Source organism: Mastigoproctus giganteus, chromosome 13 (assembly GCF_048544385.1).
Source record: "Mastigoproctus giganteus isolate SK-2022 chromosome 13, ASM4854438v1, whole genome shotgun sequence".
Classification (NCBI taxonomy): Eukaryota; Metazoa; Arthropoda; class Arachnida; order Uropygi; family Thelyphonidae; genus Mastigoproctus; species Mastigoproctus giganteus.
Genome location: NC_143587.1, coordinates 140,365,171 through 140,392,623, shown reverse-complemented (window position 1 = coordinate 140,392,623; position 27,453 = coordinate 140,365,171). Strand labels below are relative to the sequence as shown.

At 37.3% G+C, this 27,453-nt stretch overlaps 2 protein-coding genes across 3 annotated transcripts in view; one reads left to right on the top strand and one right to left on the bottom strand.

Moving 5' to 3' along the window:
* Positions 1 to 2,075, top strand: part of LOC150076491 (uncharacterized) — a 392,042-nt gene extending 389,967 nt beyond the window's left edge. The window contains exon 20 of the mRNA XM_090387905.1: positions 1,726 to 2,075. The gene's annotated coding sequence lies outside the window, so the exon portion shown is untranslated. The remainder of the gene's footprint in view (positions 1 to 1,725) is intronic.
* A 2,960-nt stretch (positions 2,076 to 5,035) lies between these two features.
* LOC150076490 (uncharacterized) overlaps positions 5,036 to 27,453 on the bottom strand; it is a 69,534-nt gene continuing 47,116 nt past the window's right edge. For both annotated transcript variants that reach the window (XM_090387497.1, XM_090387496.1), the window contains exons 6-7: positions 26,872 to 26,953; positions 5,036 to 5,146 (exon numbers count right to left, since the gene is read on the bottom strand). In XM_090387497.1, coding sequence (XP_090243623.1) covers positions 5,072 to 5,146; positions 26,872 to 26,953 — 157 coding nt within the window. In that variant the 3' untranslated portion in view covers positions 5,036 to 5,071. The remainder of the gene's footprint in view (positions 5,147 to 26,871; positions 26,954 to 27,453) is intronic.

Below are 27,453 nucleotides of genomic sequence, written 5' to 3'. Positions count from 1 at the left end.
ATTATATCTGTTTTAAGTTTTAAAATTGTAATACAAAGATTGTAATACTTTTATACAGGGTGTCCAGAAGAAATGTATACACACTTTGATTATTAATAACTTCTATGTTTATATTCATAAATTCAATTTTATAATGAAGAAATAATGTGAGAAAAAAATATGCATTAATGCAAGTGTGCAAATTGTCCTCTATTCTCATCCAGGTATTGTTGAGATCGTCGAGAAACTGAATTGCATGCGACACCTAAGAACTCTTGATATTGCTGCACATTCTGCTTCAATAGCTAGCCATTATTCAGCGATTGTTGCTGGTTTTGTGGCATAAACTTTATCTTTGAGGTATCCCCATAAATAAAAATCAGATGCCATTCGATCTGGCGAAGGAATTCAAAGCTGCCTCTTCATCAAATCCACATGTTTGGGAAAGTTTCTTCCAAATGAGCTGCGATGAAAATGGGGAGGTGCCCCATTGTGTTGAAAATAAAATTCATCATCCTCAAATATCTCATGAATGTGTGGGATGTTGATTCCTGAAGCAAGTTGAGGTAAACAGCACCAGTAACAGTTGCATCAAAAAAGAATGGTCCAATCACAATAATCCACACTGCATTGCCCAGGAAATTCAAATGTTTTCTCAGTAATGTGCAAATTCTCGGTTGCCCAGTATGAAAAATTGTGGCAATGAATTGTACCATTCAACATGAATGTTGCCTCATCACTCCAAACAATCTTATTGGCAATCACCAATAAAACCACTCGGAAAATTCAACCCTACGATCAGGATTACCTGCATTCAGGGCCTGCAGTTTCACGATCAGGTGCATGAGAATTTGAATATAGTTGGTAGCACTGATGCAACATAAACCCACAGCAACATAAAATTGACCAAGATTGACCCTTAGCTTGATGAAAGACCATCTTCAAAATGCTGGCTGATGAGAGTACAATTCTAAGCAGCTTTCATTATTAGTGACATTATTTTATTAGCTTTAACAATAAGTCATTTCCTTTAGCAATGTAGCATTGATGCAACTGCAGTGACATATCTTCACATTCCTTGTTTTATTGAGTTTTATTGATCCATGAACAAGTATGAGAACCAATGAGCACAGACTTTTCAATATTCCTAGGTCTCCATCAGTTCCAGTTTGGCATGCTGTCCAATGGTGAGCACGCAATGACAAGATTTCCCTCACCTTCAACAAATATATCGATTTTTGGTTTGTTCGTTACCACTTAACAATTGTATTTGACCAACCACACTACAGCACAGCTCATTAATGATATCTGTATTTCCATTTGTGAGGTATTTCATCCATCTACTGGCTCTCATGCAGATATCCTCATACTGAAGCATAATATCCGCATAATGAAGTTACCCATAGATTTCTGCTACTTATCAGCCATTTTCTCATACCACGTGATAGGAGTAAAAGTGGCATGCATGCATCTGCTAGTCTGGTATTCGTATTGTTTTCAATACAAACCTCCTGGGTTTGTATGGAAAATAAGAAACTAAGGGAATAAATAGCATATGGTCAAAATTGAATCCGTGGCCGTAGATATGTGATGACACCGTTCTTGTTCAGTTACTGGTTACGAAGTGATATAGGATTTTGGATTATGATGAATAACTTAGGAAGTCAAAAATTATTATAAATGGAAGTACATTTAAGACCATAACTACAAATTACCAAACATTAATTTTTGTTTTCTCTTGTGCAGGTCTTACATGCAGATGGCCCACCAAGTTTAATGCTTAGTGCTCAGTTCCATCCATATTACTAGGCCTTATTAGTGTAGAAATCAACACCTATGCGTGTGGTTGTAAACTATTTTACCTGTGTATAGATTCTTATTTTCTGTACATTGTTATTTGTGTGCTTTGTATTGTATATTGCAAAATCAGAATAACTTAACTGTTTTGCATACATATCAGAATTTTGTGTATAATGGTGGCATATGATAGCCCAAAGTGCTATAAATGAAATTTTCTTGTACAGTTGGACTTAAAAGTACAAATATGGATTGTTAACAGCAAACTTCCATAAGTTTGATTCTGATTGAAGGTTTAGATAGTGTTCAAGTTTCTGTAAAGTTTACTTAAGCATTGTAAAATGCAGAGTTTATTGTATTATAATTGTAAGTAAAATAAATATCATTAAATAATTGTTTTTTTTTTTTTTTGTCCGTCTCTCAACTTTTTTTCATTCACACTTTCAGATTTCTGTATCTAACTAAAGACATGCTTTCCTCATCGGGTAGTGTGCCTCAGATCCAATTATTTCATAAAAATACAGCTCACCTAAGCGGTAGAATTATGCATCATCTCCTTCTACAGCCAAAGCTGCTAATGCACTAACGTCAAGCACAAATAAAACAATTCTGTTAGTTGACTCTAATAAGAAGACTGTCTTAAAATTAAAAAAAAATGTCAGAAAAGATGATTCAAGATGCCAATTACCCCTGAGAATTGCTTAAATGAGGCCGAACAATTAAAGCCTATTCATCTCTATCAGTATATAATGTTATAAAATTAGTGATATTTTTAACAGAAGCCAGGAATTTTAGGCAAAAACACTTAAAAGCAAATATTTGGGTTCCCAATGGGCACGGAAATTGCTGCTTTGCTTTCTGAAATTTACCTTTCAGCTGTTGAAAACATTGTTTTAAATCTGCTTCTGACAAATCTCAAACTTTGTTCAATTCACAGATGACATACTAATTGTAAAACATTAAAGTCCTTTTACATAGGTTTAATAGTTCCTAGTCCCATAAATCCTTGAAATACATCCTAGAATTAGAACAGAAGAGTGTGTATTGTTGCCAGAAGAGAGAGATATACATGGAAGTATTTATATTTCCATTCATTCCCCCTTTCATTGTGAAAAAGTATTGTATAACCAGGTTTATAATGATATTAAGAACAGTTTTAATGAAACTTTAGATATCATTATCTAAAGTTAAGTAGAAAATTAAAGTAGTAGAAAAGTAAGGTAATCAGAGAAGGATTTATGAAAATCCTGCCTCCTAGACAATATCCAACATAACTTATGTTATTCAAAAAGTAAGCTACAAGTAATAGCATCCAGGAACTGCAATTTCAAAATACAGTCTCTATTCAGTGCCATAGCCTGTGTGTGTGAGTAAGAGAAGAATTGAGCAGACACTCAAGGACACATTCATGTTGTCCTTTCATCTTTTAATAAATTGCCCATAGTGTTTGGCAGGGTAAAATTTTTCAGGATTTAGATATAAAAGAAAAATATTTATAAAATGTGTATCTTAAGAAAACTGCAACACTATTGGGAGTTATCTAGATTCAGAATGGTACCCTTGCCCTCTGGCACCGAGTTCTCAACTTATGGTTGAAACATAACCCACAAATTAATATGGATGTTTTAATTATATATACAGATTTAAAATTAAGGGCTTTTGAATCATAGGTTGGTAAACAGACATATCCCCACATGTACATATACAAAGGGTACTAGGAGAGTTTTGCAATATGACGCAACAATGAATCACAGGAAGCTGCTTGTTGCTGCATGTTGAGACATGTTCATACGTGCATAGTAGCCGCCGCGCCAAGTCGATGGGCTCAGTTATTCATTAGTAGTGAGAGTGTAAAGTGCTTGCGATGGCATCGTGGTCACGAAATGAGATAAGGACAGTTTTGCGGTATAATTTCGTGCATGGTTTAACCATAGACCAGTGCTTAGAAGAAATGACTCTTGCACTAGATGATGATTGTCCACATCGTACAACGATATTCAGGTGGTATAGAGAATTCCAAAGGGGAAATTTCACTCTGGAGGATTCTGAGAGGCCGGGAAGGCCACGAACGTCAGTTACGGAGGAAAACGTTACTGCTGTGAGGAAAATGCTTGACGAAAACAGGCGAGTGACCTACCAACAGATAGAGGATACTTTGGGCCTAAATGCACCAGCAATTCGTTCGATTCTGCAACATCATTTGCATGTGAAGAAACTTTTCTCTCTGGGTGCCACATCAACTGACTGAAGAGTAGATGACACAACGTGTGACTTGGTGCCGGGAGATGTTAAAAAAGTTTGATAAGGGATAATCTCGGTATGTGAACAACATCGTGACAGGTGACGAGACTTGGCTGTACTATTACGATCTGCCGACCAAGGCTCAAAACAAAGTTTGGGTCTTTGATGATGACAACACACCCGTAATTGTCAGAAAATCCCGATCTGTAAAGAAGAAAATGATAGCTGTATTTTTCAAATCGAGTGGAATTGTGGAACGTGTCGTTTTGGACACGCAGAAGACAGTCACAGCTAAGTGGTATACTGAACAATGCCTGCCTAAAGTCATTGGATCTATGAAGAACCTGCGGCCAAAGTCAAGAATGGACACCTGGTACCTCCATCACGATAATGCTCCAGCATACCGCGCCAAAGCCTGCACCGAATATTTGACCACGACAGGACTGAAACTTCTCGAGCACCCTCCCTACAGGCCAGACCTTGCTCCCTGCGACTTTGCACTGTTCCCGCATGTGAAAATGAAGCTAAAAGGGAGGCGGTTTTCCAGTGATGAGGACCTTCTACGGGCTTGGGACAACGGGTGTGCTTTACTCCCTAGTGAAACTTGGCAGAACTAGTTTAAAGATTGGTTTCGGAGGATGGAGAGGTGTATTGAATGTAGAGGAAATTACTTTGAAAAAATTAAATAAACAAAGCTGTACTGCAAAACTTTCCTAGTACCCTTTGTATATATATATTGTTATTTTTTATATGTTATCACTTGATGCTGTTTATGATAATTTAGAAACAAATAAGAAAATTTAACCCATAGTTTATCAATGCAATATACACGCTCAAGAATTTTTTTTTTTTGGCTGTATTATTAACATATAGTTTTATTGAAACAAGTATTAGTTTTAATATGCTTTCAGTGAATATACATTATATGAGAAACAGTTATTTCCACAAAGCTCAGTTTTTAAATTTTAAGAAACTATAAGAGATGCACATTCAAGTATTGCTGGAATTATCTGCATTCTTTGGCATATAGCTCTGAATACACAGCCACTTTCATTTAAATGCATTCTTCTATTCTTCGTAAAGATTTTCTTAAACCTGGAGGAGCAAGATCTAAAGGGGTTTTCTCTTCCTAAAAAAAAAAAAAAAAAATATATATATATATATATATATATATATATATATAAGCTAAATTAAATTAGAATATTGCCAGTAGCATGGCAAACCAGTAGAGCGAAAATGAGCTGAACCTAATAAAATAACAATAACAGAAAAATATGGGGGGGGGGGGGTTAAAGAAGAAAAGGTAGTGTTGAAGCAACATTCCTAAAATAATTTAGAAATTAAGCCAATTAAGAGAAATTTTTTCAGTGCAGTGATTCCCTGACTATTATTGGCCTCGTGGTCCTCTGTCAAGATGGGGCATAATGGTCAGTCTATTTTATTTTATTAATTTTCAGTTTATTTGATCAAGTAATGTTAGTTTACTTTTCCACCTTAGTGAGATTTCACATAATTCAGAAACGGGTGCATCTAGGGATGCCGCTAAATTTCTCTTAATTGGCTTAATTTCTTTAGGAACGTTGCTTCAACTCTACCCTTTTCTTCTTTAACTCCCCCCATATTTTTTTGTTATTGTTATTTTATTAGGTTCAGTTCATTTTCACTCTACTGGTTTGCCATGCTACTGGCAATATTCTAATTTAATTTAGCTTATTATATGCAACATGTAGTGGATTGTGCTTTTCTGCTGCCACTGATGTTAGCTTTTCCTATTATTTTAATATATAATTTTTATAATTTGATCATTACACGTGCGCGCGCGCGCACACACACACAAACCCAGTCTATTGGTTTGTAATTATCACTAAAGCAGTCATAACTTTGCTACAAATTACGTTGGAGAAATCATTTTATTTCTATGTTGTTTTTACATAGTTTATATGAAATGTAGTACTGAATTCCTGGACTGATGCAGCATGAACACAAAGTGAAGAAGCTCAAAAATGGTTTTATTTTTATTCAAAGTAATCAGCACCTGATTGAATGCATTTATTCCACCATTCTAAAAGTTTCTGAAAAGAGTCAGTGAAGGCATCCAAAAAGATTATGTTCAGTTTGGTGGAGATGTTTTTCTTTTATCAGAATCCCAAAATCTTTCCTTTCAGGGCAGTTTTCACCTTGGGAAAGAAGTCTGCTGGTATTAGATTATGAAAGTAGGGTGGAGGCTTGATCTGTAAATTGCCATGTTTCATCAGAAATGTCTTCACAACAAATGAGGAATGAGCAAACAACAAGAACCAACTGTCCTCTCAAAATTGTGGCCCCACCCAGGACAGGTGCTTTAAAAGTACCTGTGCTTCTTTGAAGCATCTGTATGTAGAACACAACATTAACTCTCTCCCCTTCAGGTACAAATTCCCAGTAAATCACACAGTTTGTCTTAAAACATGATCAGCATTATCTTGATCCTTGACTTTTGTAAAAAAACGTTTTGGGTTTTGATTTTAAAGCCCATTGCATGCTCTGACAATTTATTTCTAGGTCAAACTGAAATACCTAAAACTCATCTCCAGTGACAATACAATCAAGGAAATTAGGATTGTCTGGACCAGCGTTTCTCAAACTGTGTTCTGTGAGATGTGAACAAGTGTTCCACGAAAAATTGTAATTAATAATTAAAAAAATAAAATAAATAAATTTTGCATACTTGTAGCGTACACCACTTTTGTATCACATAATGTGATACAAAAGTGATATGTGATGAAAAGTGCGCGTCAGTGTGACGGCTGCCTAATCTTGAGCTCCTCAAGTTTTCAGTGTTTAATGTATTTTTTTAGCGAGTCTCAGTAATATTTTCGTTGAGCGACTTCCCTGCATCTTTTGTGAAGATGAATACCATGAAACTTTAGGTAATTATTGTTTTTACGTGATTTGTTTCTTGCCTGTACTGTATTCATATTTGCTGCCTTTGCTTGTCTCAAGGCCCGGATGTTGACTCCTTGGTTAAATGCCTTCACTGCTCACTAACTCTTGCCCACTACTGGCTATATCACAAGGTCAAGCAGTTGCATTGTGTTGGGAGTTATTCGCCAGTCGACCCCCTGTATTGCAAGACGTTGACAACTCAGACCTAGTTACACTCCCACTCCACTTGTGAGACTGCCTCCGGCAACAAGTTGGAAGAAACTTGGCAATCAAGCGTTTGGTTATTTGTCTGTTTATATGCCTGGCAACCAAGTTTTGGAAATTGTCAGCTTTTGCCTGGACAGCACTCTCAACAGACCACTTTGACTATTAATTGTGAGCTTTCTCGGAATTTATACTGTGCTTCAAGCTGCTAAGTTTGCATCAAGACAGTTTCTTTTGCCCAGCCTTCTTACTTTCCTAATTACTACCCACCTAGCAATATCCTTCATCCCCTCTTAAGCTGGCACCTTCACTTCCAATTCAGTTTGATACAATGAAGGATAGAACAGGTGTTCAGCAAATGTCCTGTGCCGATTGTGAGAATAAACTGGAGGCCCCGACGATACGTTGCTTTTCGTGCGGGAGAATCTTCTGCCGTAATTGCCAGACACCTAAAGTTAAATGGTTGAGCAAACCAAGGAGAAGAAAATGGCTTTGCCACCTCTGTGCAAGTAACTCAAAACCGGCGGATATCTCTAACTCTATCACCCTTACCGAGGCAACTCCTTCCGCGTCCTTGGGATTGTTTCAGGTACTCTGTTCGAATGTCGGAAGCTCAACATCATCGCCTGCATCGAGAACATCTCGTGATGCAAGCTTACGGGTTGGGATAGATGATGCCTTTTTGGAAGAGGAATACGATCTTGTCCCTGCCTCCGCGACAGACTCCCCGGTGAATATCCCCTTAGAAAATTTGGAAATTAAACACGTTTTAAGTGGCAACACCACTACACTCAATGCCTTCCCTGGGTTTCAAGATCAGCTTAGGGGACGTCCTGTCTCCAATAATGGATTCTCTTACTTGCCTTAATGCTGAGAATAGAAGGCTCAGAGCCCAAAATACAGAAATTGTGGACCAAGTTCTCTTGCTGAAAGATCAACTCAGAGATTTGAAAATCTTTGTAAGTGAATGCTGTCTTCCTTCTAGTCAGATGTCAGTGATGACCCATCAGGAACCTCAGGAGCATTTACGGGAAGTGGATGAGGCCCCCTCCTCGATCCTCAGTCCCTGCAAGGGACAACTAATCCAAAAAATTTACAATGTTCACCTCTAGCTGCAGCGAGGTTGACTCAGCAGACCTTCACTCCTGCCATTCAGCTGAACCCACAGGATACCCATCCCTCGCATTCTGACCCCATTGAGCCTGATCTGCCCATGGTTTCTGATAGTCAACATACCCAGGATCAATGTTGGAATCTAGGTGAACCTAACTCGAATCAACCTTGCAGATTACAACAGAAGAAGCAGGGTCGCCTGGTTCCGAACCAGCCCAACTACGGTAACAACATGATGGAGATGACAGAACCAAAACAGAAATGGAAGGACCTTTGCTCAGGTAGCTGTCTTGAGTCATCTTTATCAATTGAACTTTCAAGCACAATCTTATAGCCATAACCTCCAAATGGCTATTTCCACCCAAGACATTTTGACAGTGGAACCCCAAGGGAACAGATTACCAGTATAGGAGAGACAAGTTTCTGCCCCTCGCCAACCAGTTTCGGCCACTCAGTCGGAAAGACTGGAGAAGATTTATAATATATCAGCTGTACAGACCAGAGAAAGAATTTTTGTTTCAAGGCTGGGTCCTTCAATGCAAGCAGAAAGTATCAAGGCTCTCTTTGCCCATGAACAGGGAATTAAGATTGATGCAAAGGCAATCAAAATCGAGGTTTCCGACCTACTCTTCCTTTATTATCTCCTGCCCATTGAATACAAAGCATATCGTCTTGGACTCTAGCTGCTGGCCCTTAGGCACCCTCATTAAGCTATATCAAGAGAGGAGTAGATCGATCACATACAACATACCCAGACAGGACATACAGGCATAGCAACAAAAGGGCCATATGCAACCAGGTTCACAAGGCAGAAAGCTTTTGTGGTTCATGCAAAATGTAAACAACATAAAAAAACAAGCTTCACTCCCTCCACACCCTTCTTTTTCTTGAAGAGTTTGATATCCTTTGTCTTACTGAAACATGGCTATCGGCAGATAGGCAGCTTGACCTTGTGCCTCTTAACACTTCCTACAAGCACATTGGGAATTCAAGAAACACCAGGTGGGGTGGTGGCGGTGTAGAAATCTTTTTTTAACGGCTGTTTTCAGCCAATAAGGACAAGAGTAAGCCAGTTGAACAACTCAGATGCAATCAGATGCAAACAACTCTGTACAACACTGAGCAGTCGTTATTCAAATTCAGTGCTGCCTGGTTTACAGATGAATGATATAAAAATATCTAGGGAGACCCTGATTGATGTCATTAACAAATTACCTAAAAAAGCTACTCTAGGACCAGACGGTTTCCCATTATTCATAGTAAAAATATGCACCATGTATATTGTTGACCCTCTACTCCACATTTTCAGACGAATCTTACAATCTGGAAGAGTTCCATCAATTTGGAGATCTTATCATGTCAAGCCCATTCCAAAGATTAGGAAACCTAAATCTCTGAAAGATCTGCGACCAATTTCCATCAGTTGCTCTTTACTTAAAATATTTGAAAAAGCGATTCAGCCAGCAATTGCCCAGCACTGCTTTGGTCACAGGCCCGAGTACCTTCATACTGTACTGCACAAGAGATCAACAACTACAAATCTTCTAGATACCCTCTTCAGAATCTAACAGGCCATCAATAACAAATCCCAGATTGACATCATCTTCCTGGACATTAAATCGGCATACGACAGAACATACCTACCCTTTACTATTCTGAAGCACTACTTTGGTCTGGCAGATACCTTGCTACAAATCTTGAAGTCCATCCTACTTCTCAGACATGTCTGTTACTGTCAACAATTTCCAGGTAACTTTAGACGTCACAAGAGGCATCCTACAAGGGAGTGTGCTTTCAACAATTCTCTTCGCAACACTTTTGGAACCTTTCCTAGCATGTAATTCTAACTTTGTCTCTCATGCTGATGATCTGAAGTTCTATGTGAGTTCAAACCATCCTGATCAGATCCCAGATATTATCCAACAGGCCTCTACACAGATAATGAAACTGAAAAACTATCTAGCCATAATTTGGTTGCATCTGAACCCTTCCAAATCTGCTCAACTACCGATAACTAAAAAAAAAGAGTTAAAAATGATGTTCAAATCTTCGTTGGCGGGAAAAGGGTGCAAAGGGTAACTTCCCACACAGACCTAGGCCTCACCTGGGATGTTGGACTGGCCTTCCAGCCTCACTTTGTCAGGATGAGACAGAAGACGTACGCGGCATTTTGGGCAGTGCGTCAGGAGCTCTGTGTGCATCAGCCAGCGCTGCTTTATCGGTACATTCTGAGGTGCATTACTCCTATCCCTCTCTATGCATCTGAAATTTGGGCATCTGCTCCTGCCTCCCACTTAAAAAAGTACCTCAGCCTGGAATATTAGTTGCTTAGATGGATGAACAAGGTGGTGGGTCACCCTTTTACTATCTCCAGATCCATCCTTCAAGCTAATCTAGGGACCACTCCCTCGAGACTTCTCATCATGACAAGAAATGTACCCATGCTAGCTCGGCTTATCACAGGCCGAATAGATGCTCCAACTGTATCCCTGTTAATCTCTGACAGAAACAACACAAGCGGTGAATGCCGTGACTCCTGCCACCCTCTACGGTTTACACTCACAAACATTGATTCCCTTAGGGGCATGTTTCTGGCCAAATGCCTCCAAATCTACAATAAACTGGGCATCAACCCTGATAAGTTCTATGAGGACAAGCTCTACAGAAAGGAATGCCTCAAGAACCGTTACCAACTATTGAACCTGTGACGATCGCCTACACCTGGACTTTTTGCTTGCTACTTTTTTTTTTTTTTTTTTTATAAATTCTGATATCTATTACTATAAACTTTGTTTTATTTGAAACGTATGTAAGTTCAATTATGTAAATATCTCGGGTCGAGCACGCATGTACTCTTGTACATGTTCTTCGAACCTCAGTATGTAAATCTCTCACCCTCCTGGCACACTGCTGTCCCGGGGTGACCCACAGTTTCTTGTGGTTAATAAATGGATAATAATAATTATTATTATAATATACTGGCATAGACTAATAATCAAATAGACTGCGGAACACTTTATTTGGGCGGGCTTTGGATAGAGAAGTATGCGTAGAGGTAATGACACCTATGAAAAAGTAGCAATGTGGTAATCTAGTATGCCATTTGTATGCGATTTATCCTGAAGTACACAGGTTGAAGGAAGCAAAACAATATCATAACTATACTCACTTCCTTGTATAAATTTTTTTTGATAAATATTAGTATTTCGAAATACAGTAGACTCTCGATTTTCTGGGATGGATGGTAAAAAAAATATTCCCAGTTAATTCAAAATACAAGTCCCCAACACACTACGTTCCAGAACTTCTTACGTAAGTCGAAATTTGCGTAACCTAGGAATGACTAATAAAATAGTGCTGCTATATCCCTGATATGCTAAAAGTATAAAAACCACATAATATCCCCAGAACCATGAAGTAAAATAGTTATATATTTTTAATAAGTTCAATTAAAAACTTTATCTGGGGACAGCAGTGAAGTAGCCGGAGTGGCACATAAGAAAACATAAATGGAAGAAAAAATGCATGTCATTGTACCGTAAAAACTGGTATGTATTTCGTAGCCTTGGTTATTATTATAGTTGACCTTCATTGGTGCCGACTGCTTCTCGTATTCTGTCTTTCTCCTTTATTGTGTTCACAGTTGCCACGAAAAATCTGAATTCTGCACGATACTTGTTAATGTTTGGCCATTTTCATAGATCCTTATTATTTTAATTTTCTGATCCGACTCTATCACTTTTCTTTTCTTGATAGATTTACTAGTACCGCTGTCACTTATTCTCTTAGTGGGCACCATGATAACAGTCAAAATTAAATTTTCTGAAAATAACTTCACAGGAGTAAGGCGAAAACTCACTATTATCACCCCATGCAAGCTCACATTTTACTAAAGCACATTTCTGGAGGTCACTGCCATAAAACAAAAAAACAATTTGCACTTTCCGAATTACTGGGCTTTTCTGTTAACGCAATAAGTGCATCATTCTTATTGCATTTGCGATAATACCAATAGCTGGAATTCTGTGAGTTGTTACATTATGAAGAAATGTGTCACCTTCACTTGAAATCTTCAGTCATATAAAAAAATTATAAATAATGTAATGTAAGTTCGAAGCTATGTAAGTCGGGGACTTGTTGAATTGAAAAATGTTCAGCAACCTACGTAAAAAGTATGGTGATAAATAAAGAACTTAACATGCACTACTTGTGTCCAATACAATGCTTCCCTTTATTTTTTACAATGTCGTGTATGGTCACCAATGTTATAATGGTTCTTTAGAGATTTAACAGATGCACTGTTTTCAAACTTTTGAATAATTTCAAGTTGTTGTCTAAATGAAAGCACAACTCTTGCATTTGCTCATCATTTTTGCGATTTCTAAACAAAAAAAAAGTTACTATAAAAAAAATTTCCGACATCCCTGACATGCATAAAGAAACAAAATTTGTCCTCCTGCACTGCGATGGAACACAACAATCGACGCGATGCACTAAAACAAACTAAATGTTAGTCCTTTTTTTTTTTTTTTTTTTTTTTGAGCAGTAGGTATAAAGACAGCAAGGGTTGCAAGATAATACGCACACTAATCTCCTAATGTCTCGACTTATAATGCCGCTTCTTGTCGCTTATTTACGGCTTGCAAAACATCTGTTTATACCTATTCTATTTATTACTTGAATTTTATGATTTCTGGTTGATTTTTTTTTTTTTTTTTAATTTGGAATCTTGAAGTGTCCCGGTAAATCGAGTGCTGTATTATTATTTAAATATGTGACCATAGGTTTGTGGTTGGAAAAAGGAAGTTTAAAATGAGAAGCAAAGTACTTCTGTAGTGCAACTATGGTCGATGAAAATGAACACAATATTGTCACACTTCAAAGCGAGGATGAACAATCACAGCCTTTTGTCCCCCAAAAATCAAAAGTGAAAAAACAACAGGAACCGACTAATAAAAGACCAAGACGAAAGTATGACAGTTATTTGAATTTCAGCTTGACATGTGTTGGAAATAAAGATGCTCCCGATGCAAAGTGCATCATATGTAATAAAATATTAGCAAACAGTTCTTTGGCTCCCACTATACTTGTGTTTCGTAAGTGTTCCGTGAATATGTTGCGAGATGAAAAGTGTTCCGTGACTAAAAAAAGTTTGGGAAACGCTGGTCTGGACGAAGTCTTTGTGTGATGACACTTTGTTGCTTCTGCTCATCCATGAATTTTGCTTTTCTCTAAATCTTCATGCAGAATTTGACTAACTGTCTCCTTATTCATAACCAACTCATCAACCATCATTCTGAGAGTCAAACAATGATCTGCTACAATTTCCTTACGGCCTTAGTTGCTGATGCTCCTAAAAACCAAATAACAACAACAAAGCTACAATTTCCTGAACTTTTGCAACTCTATCCTCATTTTGAGAGACTGATAGATGCCCACTTCTTTGGTCATCATAAACATCCTCACATCCAGCTATGGACCACTTATACTGTTTAAACACACTGGTATGACTTAACATTATCACCATAAACAGTTTTTAACATTTCATATTTTTCTGTTGCAGACTTTCCCAGTTTCAAATAAAACTTAATATTTGTTTGTTGCTCCATTACAAAATCATGGCACAGAATGCTAATGCTATTAACGAAATTAGTTGTTACCTGTCAGCCTACTGGATGATCTCTGTAATACCAGCTGTTGGAGAAAGTTTGAACTACAACATAAAACTTCCAATCATTTTCAAACTCATTGAACATGACTGCATCAGCACTAGTCTGGAAACTTTACTGCCGCATCTCTTATATAATACCATTGAATAACTAGTTGTGCAAATTATACACTTTCATTACTATAATTCCAGTTATACAAAATTTATTTATTCAGATTTTTTTCAACTTTTAATTTATGATCTTCATATAAGTTTGATACTACATCCAGCAACTGTTCTGCCATCAGCTTTTCCTTAACTCAAAAATTACATCATCCAGTGACTACACTTTTTCATTTCCATTAACTTTATTTCTGTTTTATGTTCATTCAGCATCATCTGTTTTTTTGTTTTATTTATTACCTTTTACTTGAACATTTTTTGTAGCCTTCATCATCCTTTCAGTGATTTTTTTAATAATGGATTAAGAACTTAAAATTTAACTAGAGAATCGTTAAACAGAATATTCAAACACATTTTTAAACAATGCTGTGTCTGTTGACTGAAAAATCTTTTCAACTAATGCATTACCATGAAATAGAATTAAAACCTTGCAGGTGAAACCAGCAAGAATAGTATTACTTAAGTGCTTTTGCTCAAAACACCTTCATTGGAAACACAGTTTGCCAGGTGATGAAATCATAACCACGTAACACAGATTGGGCCAAAAAACCCAGAATAACTTGTGTGGAAAAGCTACAACCTTGATTGAAGAGGACTTTAGAAATTCTTCCAGTCATAGACTGGAATGAAACCCAGACTTCTCCAAAAGAGTGAGTAGTGAAACCATGATACTGTCAAAGAAGACCTTTCATAAGTGTAAGAGCTCCAACTGCAATGCATATAAGATGAACTGCCTTGAAATTATATGCATCTGTCATGTACTGTGAGCTTTGGAGAAGATTTTACTACACTGTATAACACCTTTAAAAAAATCATGAAGTGAGAATACTTTGCAACATGCTTCCATACAGAAATGGAAGCAACAAATCGCTCAATTGATATACAGGGTGGTCCATAAGTAAGGAAACATGTTTTGCTGTAAATAAAGACAATGTATGTTTTAAATATATATTTTAATTAATGCTAGCAAAATAGAAAGGCCATACATAAACTTAAAAAAGCTGTTCAATATGCCACCATTTTGTCCTTACAAAATTGTAATGTTTTGGGCACAGAGAGAGAGAGGCACAGTTCCTTAGAAATCTCAAATTCCCTACTATTGACTGCTGAAGTTCCAGCAGAAACCTGTGCTTATTACTAAACACTTTGTCCTTTAAAAATCCTAAAAAAAAGTAATCACAGTGTTAAATCCAGGGAGTGCAGTGGCCATTCAGTGAAATCAACAGTCTTCCTGGAAACCCTTTGTTTAAGAATGTGTACAATTTTTGCATGGTGAGCTGGTGCTCCATCCTGCATAAATATAATGATTTTGTTTTTTAGCAGTCTCTGGTAGTTTTTTCCTGTCATAGTTCCCTCAAAGAAAAAGAGATCCAAGGATATCTCCTGTCCAAATTCCAGCCCATACTGTCAAGTGAGGAGCATTTAAGGCCTTATTAATTGGCAGATATCTTTGAGATACAAGTTCTATCAAGTTTTGTAGATTGTGCACTGTTCCCACTTCAAACTTCTTCACAGTTTGGTTTACAGTCTTTATTGTGGGTGGTTTATTTAAAAAAATTAACTTATTGAACTGGGGGTGCAACTACTATGCCACTTTAGAATTTCAATCCTTTCCTTTGTTGTAAGGCTCATTGTACTTTTTATGTTCAAATTATTTTGAAACAATAAAAAAAAAAAACTATTTTTCAAATAACTTATACATATCAATTATCAATAATAATACATATCAATTACAGTCAGTCCTCGTATAACACGTGTTTACACTACACGAATTCGATCATATACAATTTATAAATAGGGGAACGATATCTTATATAACACGAACCGAATTCGCTTATGCACGATTTGCCTTTGTGTTTACAAGAAATGGCAGTTGAACGCAGAATCACCCCAACTGAATGCAACACAATAGGAATGAAGAGAAGATTCTGAAAATGTATTTATGTTTTTTATATCAGTGAAGGAGAAACACACATCACCATAATAACGTAAAAACCAACACAATTCCAGGTATCGGTATAATCGCAAATGCAATTAGATTGAGTTTACTACCAGTTTATAACAGATTCCACTAGCAGAAACGCAACTGGATTTTTATTGTTTTATGGTAGTAACCCCCTAGAAATGTGAGGTGTTAATAGTGTATCTCTGCCTTTAAGGTGTTGTTTATTCAGTTGCTACACGCACAGCTTTGTTTATATGTATCATGTGTGCCTCCTCGTTTTGTAATTGTGCTTTATTCCCTAAAAATGACTAAAATATTTAAAAGGTGTGAAAAAGAAGCGTCCTGGTGAAGACACTGCAGATTCAGAGGGAAAAAGAAAAGCAATATCGATAAACAGATAAAGAGTTTTTGTGGATTTTACTTACGATAAGTAAAACCGTTATTTTTGTTCGATTTTTGTAGCCATTGTTTTTGTATATAGGGAATTCAAAGTTTTTGTAGGGAATTCAAATTTTTTAATTGAGGTAGCTCTAACGCATAATTATATAGTAATACGCTTCACTGTTTCTATTTCATAGTTTCTATTCAAATACTACTGACATTTAATTTATTGATTTTATTAATTTAAACTACCATGCCCCGAACTAGAGCAGCAAAGCAACGGGCACAAAGTGGCAGGAGTGTTGTGACTCGGGGGAGAACTGAGGGGGGCGATTCTCCAACGCGTCACAGCCTAAAAAAATGTGCAACTTGTGAAATGTTTGCCGAACTCTCTGGAACGGAACATGATATTGCCATGGGGGATGTCTTTGTGTGTGCGCGATGTAAGGAGTGTAAGGAAATCAGGCGACAACTCAGCGTTGTTATGGGCCTATATGAGAGTTTGAAGGACAGGGTGGATGCCCTCGAAGGAATTAAATTGAGGGGCCCATCAAGCTCTCAGCTGCCCACATCAACGCCAGAGCTTTGCACTTGGTCATCACGCAACACAGCGGCAACCCCCAAGGCAGAATGCGCTGGTCCCACAGGAACTATTAGTTGTTGGTGACTCTATTGGCAGGGAAACGGGGAACATGCTATGTAAAAAGGATAGGTGGAACAGGACCAGGGTATGTCTGCCAGGGGCAAAGGTTGATGACGTTGTAGAGCGGATATCATCTTTCAAGGGCACAAAAGGTGATATAGTTGTACACGTTGGCACTAATGATATTAAGAGTAGGAGACCAGCAGAATTACTTAACAAGTACAGGTCACTGTTGAAAAAAAGCCGTGAAATAGGGTTGAATTTGAAAGTGTCTGCAATTCTGCCCAGACACAATAGGAGGGAGTATATGATGAGAGCCTTGTCGATCAATTCGGCCCTGGAAAGATTGTGCAAGGCTCAAGGGGTAGAATTTTTTTCAGCCTGGACTGTACTTGTTAACAGGAGAGATTGCTTCTACAGGGATGGGATACACTTAAATAGAAAGGGTGCAAGAATATTTGCTGATGCTATCGAGGCAGTGTTAGGTGGGTCGGAAAACTGCTAGCTTGGGGGGATACAAAGACTAATAGTTTAACAGTAACCGCAGGCAGAGGTGAAGGTGATTCTTGCACAACTTCTATTAGAATAAGAAGCGACCTGGAGCGAGGGGTGTTGGGGGTTTCAGGGACGGATGGCAGTCATCCTGGAATAGTTGGGTATATGGGATGTGTTAGGGTAACGAGGAATAGGCATAGGAGCATGTATGCTTGCATGTATACCAATGCTAGAAGTATAGTAAATAAATTTGATGAATTTGAAGTGTTGGTCAAGACATCAAAGGCGGATATTGTTGGGATAGCAGAGACGTGGTGTCACAAAGATATAAGGAATGCAGAACTGGAATTTGGGGAGTACAATGTGTACAGAAAGGATAGACAGGACAGAAAGGGAGGAGGTGTTATGCTGTTAATTAAGAAAAACATAAAATCAAAAGAAGTGCATCCAGTTGATATAGATGGACAGTGCACTGTTGAGTCAGTTTGGTGTGACATAAGCACTGCAAAAGCAAAAATAAGAGTAGGAGTGTGTTATAGGCCTAATGACTCGAATGAGTACAATGAACAATTGTACAGAGAAATAGAGTGGGCCAGTAAATCAGAATGTCTTATAATGGGGGATTTTAACTTCCCAGATATTGACTGGAACTTGTGGGTTGGTCACTCACACACTAGTCAGACTTTTGTGGATTTATTGGATGATTGTTTTCTGCAGCAGCATGTTCGAGAGGCAACCAGAGAAAGTAATACTCTTGATCTGGTTATCAGCAGTGATCATTCGTGTATTAAGAATTTGCAGATAAAGGAACCACTAGGTGGCAGTGATCACAGTGTGCTGAAGTGGGATTTACTCAAAGAGGTAACTACCGTCAGGGGTAAAGGAAAGGGTTTTTGCTTCCGTAAAGGGGAGTACAGTGGTCTCAGACAGTTTTTAAATTCTGTACAGTGGGATCGACTGACGATGTTACAAACAGTAAATTCTAAGTGGGAAGCATTCAAGGAATTAATCGTGGAAGCTACTAGACTTTTCATACCGATGAAGAAATATTGTTCAAGGTTTAGGCCTAAATGGTTATCAAATGAACTAATGAGACTCGTGACAGAGAAGAAAAATGCATGGGATGCATATAAATTATCAGGCGACGCAGAAGCCTGTAGCAGATATAAGCTAGTCTGTAATCAGGTCACAAAGGAGGTTCGGCAGGCAAAGGCGTATTACGAGAAATCTTTGGCAAAAGATGCTAAGAAAAACAGCAAGGATTTCTTTACTTATATAAACTCTAAAAGGAAGGGGCTGAATATGATTGGTCCACTTGACATCGATGGTTCGACTGTTGATGATCCTGCTCAGATAGCAAACAAACTGAATGAGTATTTTGCATCTACATTCACACGTGAGGAATCATTACAGTTTGAAAATGGAAGAAGGTTATCAAATTGTAGCAGTGTGCTTAATGATTTTGTAATAACTGAGAGCAAAGTGGAGGAGAAATTGTTGAAGTTAAACATAAGAAAGGCACCTGGGGCGGATGGGATCTATCCAGTTATATTAAAGGAGGCGGCAAAGCAACTAAGCAAACCCTTAGCCATAATTATGAGAGCATCCTTGGATTCAGGGGAGGTTCCCACGGACTGGAGATGTGCAAATGTATCCCCAATTCACAAAGGAGGTTCGAAGGGTGACACGAATAATTACAGACCAGTTAGTTTAACTTCTGTTCCGGGTAAAATAATGGAGTCACTGGTTAAAGATGCATTGCAGGATCATCTAGACAATACTGCAGCAATAATTCAGACACAGCATGGGTTTGTTAAGGGAAAGTCTTGTCTGACAAATTTGATTGGTTATTATGATGTGGTCACAAAGGAACTGGATGCAAAAAATAATTTTGATATCATATACTTGGATTTCAGGAAAGCTTTTGACACTGTTGCGCATGGAAGACTACTGTACAAATTGGAGCAGAATGGTATTAACGGTAAGTTGCTACAATGGATAAAAGGATGGTTAAGTGGGAGAAGACAGAGGGTGGTAATCAATGGGTGCTGCTCTTCGTGGACTAATGTTATTAGTGGAGTCCCACAGGGTTCGGTGTTGGGTCCACTGTTGTTTTGTATATTTATCAATGATATTGATGAAGGTATATCAGGCTTAATGTCGAAGTTTGCAGATGACACGAAGGTTGGCAGGGTTGTTAATGACAGTAATGGCAGTGTGCTACTGCAACAGGATCTAGATAATTTGGGCAGATGGGCTAAGAAGTGGCAACTGAAGTTTAACCTTGACAAATGCAAAGTACTGCATATGGGTAGACGTAACCCCAGAGAAACGTACCAACTGTGTGGTACTACACTTAAGGTGGTAGAAAATGAAAAAGACCTGGGAGTAATTGTGCAGTCAGATATGAAGTTTTCTGAGCAATGTAGACAGGCTGCTAGGGCAGGTCATGGGGTTTTGTCAATGATATATAGGAATTTTGCTAGCAGGGAAAAGGAGGTGATTGTCCCTCTGTATAAGGCAATGGTCAGGCCACGCCTTGAGTACTGCGTACAGGTCTGGAGGCCTCATTTTAGGAAGGATGTAGATTTGCTTGAGCGTGTACAGAGAAGAGCAACACGATTGGTGAGGGGAATGAAGGGATCCTCTTACCAAGAGAGGCTTAAGTTCTGCAAATTGCAGTGGCTGGAGACTAGGCACCTGCGCGGTGATCTGATTGAGGTCTATAAGGCCTTGAATGGGTTGAGCACGCTGAATTCTGATGGGATCCTCCCACTTGTTCAGAATACGAACCTACGGGGACATAAGTTCAAATTAAGAAAGGATAGATGTAGAATAGATGTGCGGAAATTTGCCTTTAGCCAGCGGGTGGTTAATTGCTGGAACAAACTTCCATCTGTCGTTGTGGAAGTTGATAGGTTAAATAAATTTAAGGAGGAACTGGACAGGCAATTGGAGGGTATGGTGTGATATTTTTTTTTTTTTTTTTTTTTGGCTGATGCTGCATAAGCTCCTACACTTGCTTTCTTGCATCAAGTGCCACTACTACTACTACTACTACTACTAACAGAGGCAGACTGGGTCAAAAATTCTTACCTGGGGAAATTTATAGTGGCCTCATACCATGGTTTATAGCCAAAATCACACCGGCCTCCGGCCCACCCCGGTAAGGCTTGTGGCCAGTCCGCCTCTGTCGATAGAGAAAAAATATGAAATTGTGAAACGCTTTGAGCGAAATGAAAGACCATGTGATATTGCACGTGCTACAAACCTAAATGAGGCAACGCCGAGAATTACAAAGAATGCAGAGAAAATAAAAACAACTTTCATAGCAGAAACAACTCAAAGTGTAATTAAAATCCATTAGATTAAGACACAAAGAATTGGAAGAGATGGAATGGCTGTCATCTGTTTGGATAGAAAATCAAACAAAAAACAAGTTTGCTTACGATAGAAGTAAAAGAATTAGCAATATTTTATTACGTAATAGTCTTAATAAAATACTTACGTATTTTATTACGACTATTTATTGTCGTTTGTTAATGTTTTGGTTACAAATGTGTGTTCAATCTTGGGTGGTCAGCACGTAACCCTATTTTTCCCATAGGGCCTGTTGTTTATATTGCACGAGGGTTTCTAGGAACACAACTATCGTGCTATACGAGGACTGACTGTACTCAACAGTTTCCTTACTTATGGACTATCTGCAGAGTCAGAAAAAGTACCAGATGCAGAACAAATATTTGGGTAAATTGGTCATTCAAAGCATTTTGCACCTTCGTCAAGTTTTCTGTTGCTGAAAGAGTCTTCATTACTTCAACAATTTCTTTAAATGAGATATCATTTACAATGCTCACTGCAATTCACTATAATTTTATAGCTACCTGATTTAATAAAACTTGAGGGAAAATTTAAAGAATCCAGAATGGTGTTCAAAGTCTGATCTCATTGATGTAAAGTCCTTAACAGAATATACAGACTGGAGAAATTTTGGTACCAATCACACACTTTTAACCCTCACTGTTTTAAAATATCCATGAAGTGATAAAAAACACAAAGTAACTAAATAATCTTAAGATGAGATAATTTAATCAAGTTAAGTTTCTAGACTGCCTTTGTAATAGAAAGTATTAAATTTTCACACTTGTTAAAGTTTAAATTTCAATATTACGTTTTTTAATGAAAGGCTTAACTTGATGAACATTGAAAGAAAATTATCAAGCAAATCCAAGACTATGGAATAGCCCAAGAAAACTGACGTTAAGCACCCTGTTGAAATATTATTTGATAAATCATCCCAATTACTGTGCAGTAATATCTACTGTGTGTGTCACTTCATCAGCAATTAAGAAAATTGAAATCAGATTACGAAAACTGTCTTCCTTTATGAAGCAGACAGTTTTCACAATCTCCCACTTTGTATAGACTACTGAACAACTTGTGACATCTTTCTTTTGTTTGAAACTGACATGGCTGGCTTTTACAATTGCTATTATTTTTTCCTATGCTGTAATCTTGACAGAAGCAACACTACTGTAACTCACATCAAATGCAGATGTGAGTTACAGTTTACAAAACACACATGGTACACTTTATGTATAACAATACTGACTGGCCTTGACCACATTTCCTGTCCTTATGAAGGCCTAACCACTTTTCTTAGTAACTAATCTTTCTAGGCATGTTAGCTAACTCACTATCACTGAGCAGTCTTAATGGTATCAAGCACTGTAAAGAAAAAAACAATTAACTTTTCAATTAAATGGCATCATTAAATGCTCACAGGATATAGTATCCTGCAAGCACAGAATAATGCCATTCTCCTCAGTAATTCTTTACTGGGGAATGAATTCTGGTACACATTTTTTAAAAATTTCAAGATGAAGCAAGAAATTTCATTATTTCAAGAGCACTTATCAGATTTCATTATCATTACATGACTTTCAAGTTTGAAGTCATTTAATGGTAAAATTTGAAAGTCGTGTTATGGAAATTTACTCCAGAGGTTTCTGGAGTAAATCTCTCTCTCTTCCCCTCCTTCTAGATTAGTCAAAATGCCAACAACTTTTAACGGTTTATGTCAAATATATTATGTATGTTTCTGTACAAATATATTATGTATGTTTCTGTAACAAAAATGTTATCAAATGAAAGGTTAAATATCAAAATCGTGTCTGCTGCAACAGCAATGGTGCAGACATCTGCAATGTCTGCACCAGGATAGTGCTACATTCAAAATGGCATCACCAGTGGAGAAATTGCATTCTCTGTTATCATAAAAAAAAATCAAATCTTTCAATGCAACAATCATTCCAAACTAAATTACACAGAAATCCACCAACTCAAGACTCCACCATTAAGTTCTATAAGATAGGCAGATGTTCTTGGACGTGGATACATCTGAAAGGGTAAAAGCAGTTGTCCAAGTTGATGACATGAATGTAGAATGTGTGCAGCAGACATATCTCCGGAGTCTCCACAATTCAAGTAACAAGGCCAATAGGCAGCTTGGGAATCCACCAAAGTGTTTGGCATATTCTCAGGAGGCAACCCTCCATGTGTCATTCATTTGTGCCCTAAAACCATGACAAGGTTTCTAGATGCAATTTTGTTGCAACATCCAATAACTGTGTGAAACTGTTGAAAATTTCACGGACAGATTAGTGAAGCCACGTTCCATCTCAGTGGTCGAATCAACTCAACATTTGTATGGGGTGGGGAGTAAGAATCCACATGAAACTGTGGAACACGAAGAGGACAGGACAGTCAAAAAGTAAACGTTTTCTGTGCAATGTCCATGAAAAAGATTTACAGGCCCTTTTTTTGCTGAAGACATTTCCTACCTTGGCATGCTGATCAAGTGGTTGCTGCTGCAGCTGACACAAGCTGAAAACAACTTCGTTTTGCAGAAGGATGGAGCTCTGCCACATTTCCATATGGAGTTTCTGAATGACAATTATCCCCATCGCTGGACTGACCATGCTTCCTGTGGTTACAAATGTCCTTCACTGGCCACCAAGGTCATCGGACCCCATTCCCTTAGATTTTTAACTATAGGGTTTTGGGAAGGATTTCATGTTTCTGTCCCTCCCATGTCACTTTGCAAGAGCTGCAAGAATGTATCACTGCAGCTATCACTCAGATCGACAACAATATGCTGGAGCAAGTGTGGCAAGAATTTGATTACCATGTTAATGTGTGCAGCATCAAACATGGGGCCCATATTGCAAGACTGTAAGGTAACTAAAACTTTTTGATATTTATACTTTCATTTGAAAAAACACAGCCATTAGCAGTGGCAAATGAAACAAGAAAGCAAGCTTATACGGTATCAGCCAAAAAAACATGACACCTCCCATTTCACCTATTCATTCCCTCCAAAGTTTTTCCAATTCTTCCTCAAATTTGTTTAAACTATCAACTTCCACAACAGAACTTCCACCCACTGGCTAAAGGCAAGCTTCCACACATCTATTCTGAAACCATCCTTCTTCAGTTGGGTTGTTTACTAGTACAGTATACTTTCAAACATTAACATGCATAGAATTTTTTGGTCTGTGGATTTCTCTTTGGACATTCTATTAGACATCAACTGATTTTGATTGCTTCAAGAAAGATTGGACTTTGCCCTCTTCAGAAATGTTGCATCAAAGTTTTGTTCATAACAATGGCACTGCTGTTCAGACTGGGCTGTCAAGAACATTTCCAAACCTTCACCAAAAAGAGATCGGAATTTAGTTTTTTTTTTTTTTTATTTCACTCCATTAAAGATTCTCTGACACTCAGTACTATGAAGAATTACTAAAATGCCAAGAATGATTACAGATAATTTGTTATATTTCATTCTTCCTTTTGCACTCTTCAATTCCCAAACCAAGGAACACTGTAGATCAGTTCTTTCTTTTTTCATAATAGTATGTGACACTGAAATTAACAATACTGATGCTGTGAAGCATCTATTGCTTCATCTATTTCTATATCCTTAATGGCACCAAGAAGTGCTGGAAGCCTGACCACAAAAGATTTCAAATTTGAAAATGCACTACCAATTGATGAAATTTGTGCTACATTTCAAAGAACTCCATTTTTCACTGGGAAGTTGTGTACCACATATTTTAGTCGAATATTTTCCAAACTGTTATTATTATGAAAAAAGAGAAAATAAGCTAGCTAAATATTTTGTTTATATTAATCATACTAACATTTAAAAAAAATCAATTTTTTTTTTACATGGAGAGGACTGTCGAAATATGTATATATTATCAAAGCAATGAACTATTGTAAGTTGGCCTAACAATGACATTAGCAATCAATACATATTAACATTACTGATTATATTAATTGCAACTGTTAACTAAAAAACAATTAAGACATTATCTTACTTTAAGATAATGTCTTAATACCCACCTTTGTGTACTAGTTTGTTTCAAATAGTTCTTAACATCTTAAGGAGTTAAAATGTATTAAGGATTTGTTTTATTTTTCAAGTTTATCAAAGTACCATTTCTGGAATTGATGATGCAGTAACAAGAAAATTTTACCTGTAAAACACCAAGAATTTGTGAGGAAGGATAAACCTAAGTATCATTAAGGACCTCCTACAAATTTTGTCAAGTAAAGTAAATATGAGATTAAGTTGCCTCCATAGCCGAGCGGTCAGGAGCAGGAGTGCAGTAGCACACACTCTTTGAGTAGACCGGAGTTCAAGCCCCTGACTGCTGAATACGGTCGATCTGCCAACCCGCACTGGACCAGCATGGCAGATTATGGTCCATTTCCCTCAGCATGAATTGTTGAGGAGGCTTCCATCCTGCAGTGAGTTGATAATGGCTGCACTTTACCTTTTTTTTTTTTTTTTAAACACAACAAGTCAACATACATACTTTACTCGATTGACAAATTAAAATTCAACTTTTTTTTTTTTTTCTTTGCTTTACCTAATAGAGTATTTTTCTTTAGTGGATTAATATTAATAAATTCTTATTTAAAATTAAATTCCAGTAATGAATTTTGTATCTGATTAAAAATAAAAAAAAAAAAATTTATTTGCCCCTGGATATGAATTTGTTACCTCACCTCTCTACCAGTAATATAGACAGCATTAATAGGAGGACTGAATCAGAGGAAAACTATGATCTCTGAATACCAAGTTCCCCTTCTTGACCAACCGAAAGGTCTGAACAAATATGTTGATACAAACAAATCTCATATTATTAGCAATACGCTTGATAACCTTCATTTTAAATTTGGGAAAAAGTGCATACAAATTTAAATTCTTGATTAGAAAATTTTTAACACTATGATAAGAGTGATACCAACTTATCACATATACGAGGTGTCACAGAATTATAATATTGTGCTTCTCTTCTAATTGTTTCGTTCTCTGTTTGGTTATATGCTGTTTGTTAAAATTTTCTAATTAAATGCTCTTTCCCACATTGTTTTAAAATCAAACGATAACTTGTCAATAAGTAATTTGTAATGTGCTGGGCTTCAAGCCCATATGCTGCCACGAGAAATGCACAACCAATTGTGAACTTTGGCTATGTATGTAGTCAATAAATATGTGCCGACCGGGCTAGCAGGGTGGGTAAAATGCCTGCCTGGCAACCCAAAGGTCATGGGTTCAAATCCCGCCTCAGGCTTGGATCAGAGTAAATGCAAAAACTTTGGGAGGTGCATTATAGCCACAGAAGCCGATGCGCCAACAACTAACAAAAAAAAAAAAAAAAAATTAAATTAAATAAATATGTAAAATCTTCTGGTCTAAACTGTGTTAAGAATAAATGAAAATATATATTTATTTTTATCTCGTCAATAAATTCGGTAATTTGTTTTTTATGCAAATAAAGATGGTATTATACTGTATTACACAACATTAAGGTACTAAACAATGCAGCATTAACTACTAAGAGCGAGAGATTGAAATGTTGCTGTTTGTTTGTTTGTTTTGGTTTTTAGGAGCATTAGCAACTAAGGCCATATTGCTCCAGGATATGCAGTGGTCATTCCCTGACCTTTCCGCATCCTCCATATTTGGTGGTGACGGGCTCGAACCCCGGTCTAATCAAGAAGCGTGTGCTATGCACTGCTGCTCCTTCCCACCTGGCTACGGAGGCGCCTTTGAAATGTTGCCTTCTCGCAAAGTAAATGAACTCGTTAAATGGAAGCGACATCATAAAACCCCAGTATCTTGACTTGAAAACCAAAAAATAACTAGCAAAAAAACTATTTTTATCAAGGAATTGCTTCTGCTAAATAATATTAGCTTTTTTCTTTTCCTTACAATTAAAAAATATTTAGATATATATAAAATACCTTATTCAGAATATCTAGCCGTGCTCCAGCTTCTATCAGTATCTTTGCATCTTCAGCTCTCTCTTCTTCACATGCTAAATGTCTGAAAATAAATTTGTTTTATAGTTTTTTAATTCTGAGAAAAACAAAAAAAAAATAATAACATGAATGACATTCCTAACCTTTATAAGAACCATTTTTGTTAGATCCAGGGAAGAACTGTCACTTAGACATTTCTAAATAATTAAACCATTTTGATTCTACTTAAATATGAAAAAATTTTTATCAGCATGGCCCACATTTGTAGGTAGAAGGAATCTATTTTGTATAAATGGTATTCATTTGAACAAAGTGGTGAAAGGATTTTTGCCAGAATCATTTTGGATGCCCTAAGGGTTCAGAGAACCCTAACTGCTAGTTAGGAAGGGGGGGGGGGTAGAAGGATAATTTAGATCTGTGTTTATCTGATGATATGGGTCAAAGTATTGCTTGCACTCACCTCACAAATTCTTGCTTGTTGCCATAACAGCCGATGTTGATAAGATGTTGTTCTGAGGGTAGCACCGTTTCAAATGAGGGGGTAGATAAAGCTTGGGATATAAA